General features: G+C 44.0%; 2 protein-coding genes across 2 annotated transcripts in view; one reads left to right on the top strand and one right to left on the bottom strand.

Annotated features, from left to right (window-relative positions):
* Positions 1-3,015, bottom strand: part of LOC122131505 (rho guanine nucleotide exchange factor 11-like) — a 22,593-nt gene extending 19,578 nt beyond the window's left edge. The window contains exon 1 of the mRNA XM_042706216.1: positions 1,233-3,015. Within this exon, the coding sequence (XP_042562150.1) occupies positions 1,233-1,267 (35 nt within the window). The 5' untranslated portion in view covers positions 1,268-3,015. The remainder of the gene's footprint in view (positions 1-1,232) is intronic.
* A 1,061-nt stretch (positions 3,016-4,076) lies between these two features.
* Positions 4,077-8,012, top strand: LOC122131506 (myeloid-associated differentiation marker homolog; the record flags this gene model as incomplete). The annotated part of the gene is made up of 2 exons (XM_042706217.1): positions 4,077-4,201; positions 7,250-8,012. A coding segment is annotated over exon 2 (480 nt), but the record flags the coding sequence as incomplete, so codon positions are not given.
* Positions 8,013-8,019: the final 7 nt, after the last annotated feature.

Consider the following 8,019-nt stretch of genomic DNA (forward strand, 5'->3'; position numbering starts at 1 on the left):
ACAGTTGATGGTGTATGTGAGAGTGAAAACCTAGCCATGAGGTCAAGAAAATTGTCTGTAGACCTGCGAGACAGGATCATGTGAAGACACAGATCTGGGAAAGGTAACAAGAAAATGTCTGTACTATTGAAAGTGCCCAAGAGCACAGTAGCCTCCATCATTCCCAGATGGAAGAGATTTGGAACCACCAACAGTCTTCCCAGATCTGGCCGCCCATCCAAACTGAGTAACTGAGAACAAAGGGCCTTGGTCAGGCAGGTAACCAAGGTAACCAAGAACCCAATGGTCACTGTGAATGAGGACCAGAGTTCCTTTATGGAGACAGGAGAACCTTACAGTAGGACAACCATCATCAGTGCAGCAGGCCACCAACCAGGCCTTTAATGGTGGGGTGGCCAGACGGAAGCCACTCTTCACTAAGGCACATAAGAGCCTGCTGGGAGTTTGCCAAAAAGCACCTGCACGGCTCTCAGACCATACGAGGCTAAATCCTCTGGTCTGATGAAGCAAAGACTGAACTATTTGGCCACAGTTCCCAACGGCGTGTGGAGGAAACCAGGCACTGAGCATCACCTCATTAATACCACCCCTACAGTCAAACACAGTGGTGGTGGTAGCATAATGATGTGAAGATGTTTTTCCTGCGACAGGGACTGGGAGACTAATCAGTATAACGGGAAAGATGGATGCAGAAAAACATGGAGCAACTCTCAGGGGAGACCTTTTCCAAAGTGCTCAGGATCTCAGGCTGACGAATACTGCCAAGAAAACACAGAAGTGGCTCCGGGAAAACTGTGACAGTCCTGGAGTGGCCCAGCCAGAGTCCAGACCGGAACCGATGGAGCATCTCTAGAGAGTGACCTTACAATGGCTGTGCACTGATGCTCCCCATCCAACCTGGATAAGCTTGAATGGGATTCTGCCCAGAAGCTTCCAAAAGAAAGGTGTGCCAAGCTTGTACGATCATTCCCAAGAAGACTTGAGGCTGTCGTTGCTGCCAAAGGTACTTTAACCGAGTACTACGTGAAGGGCCCACTTATGTTTTTTTTATTTTTTTAAACAAATATACTAAACACTCAAAGCCCATTTTTATTTTGCCATTGTAGGACATTGTGTGCAGATGTATGAGATTGAAGATGAGACCTGAATGAATCATAACTTTCCGAATGCTTCGGTATTTTCCAGTGAGAACACATGCAAACCGTTGAACTATAGTGCCACAGACTACTGACCTGTCCAGAGTTGAGGTGGGGTGCCGTACACTCATGGCGCCAGGCGGTTAGACTCGAGTCCGCTTTCCAGGCTGTAGAGATGGGTCAGTGGGTAATCATTTCCGCAATGTTTGATTTACTACAACCACGTGCAACAGTTTGTATGCATTAATATTAAGACACAGTGCGCATGGCCAATAAGACACAACCGGATAATTTGTGCCAGTGGTTAGGCTCTTTTTGGCAAGTAGTCTTTCATGTGTGTCTATCCGATTATCACGTTAGTCTTTCAAGTAATCAGAAAGGCATATCAATACTTTGAATACCCTATGATTTAGGTAGAGGTCATGCAATCACAGTCTTTGCAAAGCAAACACGCAAAGCACCCGTGTTACATAACGGTGGTCGTGCTATTCTTACTGCCAGATGCTGTGGTTCATTTGGTAGAAGCGCAAACATCATATTTCCCTTTAAAATGTAAAACGTCTAATCTGTTATCGAACGCCATTTTGTCAAATTAAACTATGTTAGGTATGCAATTTGCTTCACAAAGAGCGTGTTGCAGCTTCCAAGTCTAGATAAACAAGACAGACGAGCCAGGACTCTCTTGACAGGCAGACAGCTAGTTAGCTAGGTAGGGTAAGCCAGTCAGGCCAACCACCTATCGCTATGTTTATTTTCAACAAATCTACTACGGACATGCAGCTGAGAGGCATTCTTCGAAAAAGGAGCCTACAATAGTCGCATTAGCTAACAAGCTAACTCATTGCAAAGACTCAAGTGACCACGACCTCTCGATCAGGCTAGCTAGCTCATGTGAGCCTGCAACGGGTCACCACAACAAACAATTGAATGCGAACAAGCTGAAAATACCTCGCATCTTAACACCATAGTACAGTAATTACATTGCAGAAACAGGCATGCTATTTAAAACAACAACGCTATTAGCTACCTATGTAGACACTTACTACACATTTCACAAGAGATAAGCAAAGAACATATAAGCTACCCTAACTGCCTGGTCTTTCCAGATTTACAGGCTAGTGAATAGCATGCTACCTACTGCCCTATGATGAGGCAGTTGAGCTAGCTGCTAAGCATCTATATTTCCAATAATATGCTTTTATACGAGTGTCCTCACAATTGCTAATGTTTTAAATTATGGAAAAGCCATACGGGATATTGCAGTAATAGCAGTATGGCAACCTTATAGCGTTACAAATACCATTACGTTATACTTTAGCTAACCTAGCTAACTGTAGTTTGCAAGGCCATCCGTCATCCTCGTGATTGCCTGAGGAAGAGTGCCGACCACTGAGGCGCTTGCATCGGCGTCGCTATCCACGCTATGTCCAAGGTCGTGGACGGCAGCATTGGCCAAAAGCTACCTTTCCAGTGAAACTGATCAACAAGGACAGCAGTATATCCGATGCTCAAACTGAAAACTTAAAAGCTAGAACCTCAAAAGACTATCAAATTGAACCGTGATTGCTGATGCCATTTGGCAAATGTTTACAAAAAAAAACAAGCACTGTTTTCTCATGAGAGGCATTGCACGCGAGTGTGTGAGCTAGCTACATACGAGATTCCTCCAAAATAGTTCGTTTCATTTGATCCTCATAGTGCTGCATTCCACGGGGTGAGATTCCATTATCCCATGCATCGACTTCCACCGGTTAATCCACATTTCATCGGTGCATATTTCGATTCCGTCTCAACTCTTAGTCGGTGCATTTATTACCCTTCCATTCTGCAGACTATTTAGTGTTTGCTTGTTACAGGGAAATCCTACCATCACCTAGGGTTTGTGTTTTGCTGTGGAGTAGAGGCAAACATTCTTCCTATCGCCCTCTGTAGGCTGGATTCCAGTGTTGCAGTGACTCATTCTGGATTTTTCCAATGAGGAATCGGCTACCGTCCACCGACAAAGTTGTTGGTCATTAATTCAGCCGTTATAAAATAGTAATAATCGACTTTGGTTGTGAGACGCACACAATATTACATAAATAGCTTGGAATGAGCAAATATGTCTCCAATGATTTCCTAGTGTTGCTGTTTGTTAGCTCAATTCGTGGAGCAAGCTAGGCCTGTATCAGGTCATGGGTCATGAGTTTGATTTCCAGGAAGCATGCATTAAACAACACTTTAAGTTCCCTTAAATAACATAATCTGTTTTTACAAAACAATTCAATCCATGTGATTCTACTTGTAGGCTAAAACGAAAAGGGAGAAGTTCCTATGTTGCATAGCATTTATATACATTGGATGTTATGTCTGCGATGGGCTACTTTAAATTCCCCAATACAATGGATATGCATTATTTCTGGCCTTGCCATTCATTTCAGAAACAATTAATTTGCTTGTATGTTGTGTTCAGCTTTCAACAGAAACAAGCCCTCTTCACACTCGTCAGCACTCACCCGATCATCTGAGAAGTGATTGGTCCGTAGACTAGGCCTAACAGAGATTTTCTAATTGGGTGACTTATTAAATAATTGGGTTCAAGTGTTAAAGTGCACATTTCCTTTGGAGCTCTGACAAGTTCAGGCTTAGTTCATACAGTTGGACAGTCTCTTCATATGATCTGAATTAAAACTTTGTCTTCAATAATGATTCTTAAAAACAGTTTATAATTGTATTTAGGCTAAAGAGATAGGCTTAGAGCTGTCTCTAATGGTCCATGAATTCTAAACACACACAGGTCTAATCGTATCCTTATCTAGCCTAAGGTGTCGGTATAGGCGAACTGTTCAGTCCTATTCCATTAGTGAAATGATACTATTCAATGACTTCCGATATCATCAGCTCCGGATGACGAAAGAGGGGATAGGAAAGAAGCTAAAAATGCAATACCTAATTTGGTTATAACTGGGCGTGGGGACGTGTCTGGACTGAGGAGGAAGAAAATTCCCCCTGCCGCTGCGATGCAACAAGCGTGTTGGTGCTGAGAAAGAAAGGAGGTATGCAACACACAACATTCTTACGAAAAGGTGAGTTTATTGATGTCAGCGATCCGCTATACAATGGTAACTTTTACCCATATCGGATTATAAAGCTTTGAGAACCGTTAAGAACTGTAACGGTACAGTGTGTCGTAAAAAGGGAGCGCTTCTTATGATATCGGCCGAATTCCTGGAGTTTCTGTAAGATTACAATACGTTTAACAAAATAGTTTTTGTTCAACTTAGAAAAAGTAAAACCTTGGCGTAAACTGTGCATGAGAAACTAATGCTTGTAGTAGCCTCATCATATGGGAAACAGTTTTGCACTATGTTGGCTGGCCGTCACGTCGGGCGTCACTGGAAGCTCTATTGTGTTGGATGTAGGCTATCTATAATCACACGTAGCCTGGTTGAATTGCGTGGTTGAAGTCCTGGTTAAAGTCCAATAGTCCAGCCCCGCTACAGTTTATAATGATAGTATATAGTATAATGTTACTATATAGCCTACTAGTAATATAATATATAATTATTCATGAAATAGGTGATGCATGATGAAATGAGACAAAAATAGAAAATGTTCTCATTCATATGGCATTCCCTGCTTAAAAAGCTACTGCTACAGTATTTGTTTGGTACAGTATAATACAATACAATATGTCTCCATTGGGCAACTGAAACAAGTTGGTGCTTCTCAGTACAAACAGACCATGGGCGTTGGCGTTGCCAAGTAACCCCCTACCCCCACCCCCCAACATTCTATCCTCACCCTATCTGTGACCATGCAACCTCAGTGTACTTTCAGAACACGTTTACATGAGGAAGCCAGCCACACCGCACAGGAAGCAGCTCTGCACCACCTTAATGCGTTCTTGGGGCCTAATAACAAGGTCACATGCTGGTTACATCTCGTGGATCTGATTAGCGCGAGAAACGTATAGAGAGTTAGATTAGATTTCCCTTTGGGATGTGACATCAACATTAATAAGGCCTTGGGTGGGTGCCGCTCCTGTCCGCACTCAAACTTCCTGTCTCCTCATCATCGTTCTGCTACTGTTCTGATGGAGGAAGTGGAGGCCATTAAGGGCTGTGACAAGAAACACTTAAACTGAGCTCTGAAGACAGACGGCCGGAAAGCCACAGCTGCAGCACTATAAGGTGCAGTCCTCAAGATTGGCGAAAGGTTGTTGCTGTTTTGAAATCAACTGCCAATCAAATACATCCTTCCTTTCAGTGCACCTTAAGCAACGCTGTTGACTGGTTGGAATAGTATAGCTTGGGCCAAGCCACTTTGTTTCCCAATGACAGAGCCAGGACTGTTTACGAACACCAGAGGTATAGAGGACAATAAAGACCAGAGCTATAGAGAACTATAAAGACCAGTGGTGTAGAGAACTATAAGGACCAGAGGTATAGAGAACTATAAAGAGACATTTGCTAAATTTGAGGATTTTTTTTGAGGAGGGGAATACTCAGAGATAGTATTGGGAACACAGATTCCATGCCAAATCTTTGGTGGTTGTTACCAAAGTGGCCAAAAAAGTTAACAGTGTGCTAAAGTGTCTTCACAGTGGGAGATAAATAATGTGTAATAAACAGTGTGTTATAATAAGTGTGCAGTGTTGCAGAGGCTGACACACAGCGTAATTCCTCCGGAGCGTTTACAGCTAAGGACATTCACCCAAAAGATTCTCGTCTTTAAAAAAAAACTTTTGTGTGTGTGTGTGTGTGTGTGTGCTGTACCCAAATGTACTCCTGCCTCCCATATATTTGTGTGTATGTAAATGTGAGTGTGTGTGTGTGTATTCTTCTGTGGAGTGAAGCAGTATGGCTTTGGTCTGTGTTCATGTCTGATAGGAAAGAAGGTTATAGGAGGAGGCCTTTAGTTGCTATTGAGTCAGAAGTATTTCCCACAAGTATCTGCAAGCAAGAAATGTTTGCTGCATCGGCCTGGTGTTGTGCAATCAGCACTCTGTACACATCGTGGATCGATCACATTGTGGATTGATCACATTGTGGATTAAAAAAACAGTGAGCAGAGGGCAGGTTTAATTATTAAAAACTTGGTTTCCTCATTTTCTTTTCTAAGGTTACATTGTGCTGTTGACTTACAGAATGCGCTTAAGTGAAAGCCATCTTATGATGATGCGAGGTCAGACAAGGAGTGAAGGGTTTAAGTAGAGTGGTGACCGGTGTCTGTGATTAGTACTGCAGTGATTGTGAATGAGACGGAGGTGCGTGAGTTGAAGTCGAAGGGGGCGTGGCAGGCAAGAGCAGAGTTCAGCGCTGGCGTGACATATATGCACACATCAAACCACACGGCCCTCGTGCCTATTTTCCTTCAGGGCAACAAACTGAACTAGTTCACATTTCTGCCTAGCAGGCCCACGCTATATTGCAAAGGGGATTGGGCAAAAAGTGTTAAATTATGCAAGGTATTTGTTTGTAAAAACTGTTGACGGTGAGAGAGTGTTGGGTAACTAACTAACTATAGGTACGAAAATCGGGGGATGACCGGTTTATTTTAATTTGATATGGTTCATACTTTCTTCTATGTTGTCGCAAATGATATGTGGATTCACTAGTAAAATATCTGCTGCATTTGGGCCCAAAAAGGAAATCCTGACATTCCAATCAATACAGTGGCACATAAAAAGAGCTTTACATATTTCGTATTGAGTTCAGCTTGTTGTCTAACACATAGCTATGACAATATAGTACTTTTTGATATTTGTAGCATTCTGAGTTAATTTCCTCAGTAATAAAGTGGGACGCCAGACACACCAGATGTTATTTATATAGCACTACTACTGCACAAATGCAGAAAGTATGTCATCTGAAAAAACTGGTGTGTGTCCTTTTAGGAGGGGTTTGTGGATAGCACAACCACTTCATGAAATGTATTGAGTTGCACAGTTTATGACTCTAGCAGTACATGTCTTTGTCTTCAAGGTTGGACCAATGTTTTTCAGCGTTTATATCCATCACAGACATCAAAAAGGAGAAAAACATTAACATGTGTCTACTATGTAGACCAACCAAACTAGCATACTGCCTATACTTGCCTTGCCTTAATCTTACTTTCATTTCTCTTCACAGATCCTCTTGAAACATCGAGCAAATAGACTCAAGTCAGCGTCTTCCATGACTTTCACCATGTGTCCTGTCAACCATCTTTGCTAAAGTGGCCAACTATCATCTGCACCAGACTTAAGGCATATTCCACTGGATATTGTTATTGTTCACACTCTTAGGGTTTTGCTTTTGAGAGAAAGAGAGAAAAGAACCGTCCAGAGAAGACTGAACACAGTCACAAAGTAACCCAGTGCCCAGACGATCCACCACTGATTACGTGTATTTTTATTTTCTATTATTTCCCATCATGCCTTTCATTTTCCCACACACTTCGCGGCTGCTGTGGGTGCGCACGGCGGCGCTGGTGTGCACGTGCGTGACGTTCAGCGTGGCGTCTCACGGCGCTCACCTGGGCAACGGCGGCGACCTCTTCATGTTCTGCTGGAGCTTCAGCTTCGCCGGCACCCTGCTCATCCTCCTGGTGGAGCTGCTGGGCCTGCAGACGCGCGCGCCCGTCTCCTGGACCAACTTCCCCATCACCTTCGCCTGCTACGCCACCCTGCTGTGCCTCACCGCGTCCGTGGCCTTCCCCATCAACTTCCTCAAGGGCAGCCAGCCGCAGGGCGAGGCGCGCGACCACCGCATCGTCGCCACCGTCTTCTCCTGCCTGGCCACGGTGGCGTACCTGGTGGAGGTGAGCCTGGCGCGGGCGCGGCCGGGCGAGGTGGCGGGCTACATGGCCACCACGCCGGGCCTGCTGAAGGTGTGCGAGACGTTCGTGGCGTGCGTGATCT

Source organism: Clupea harengus, unplaced genomic scaffold (assembly GCF_900700415.2).
Source record: "Clupea harengus unplaced genomic scaffold, Ch_v2.0.2, whole genome shotgun sequence".
Classification (NCBI taxonomy): Eukaryota; Metazoa; Chordata; class Actinopteri; order Clupeiformes; family Clupeidae; genus Clupea; species Clupea harengus.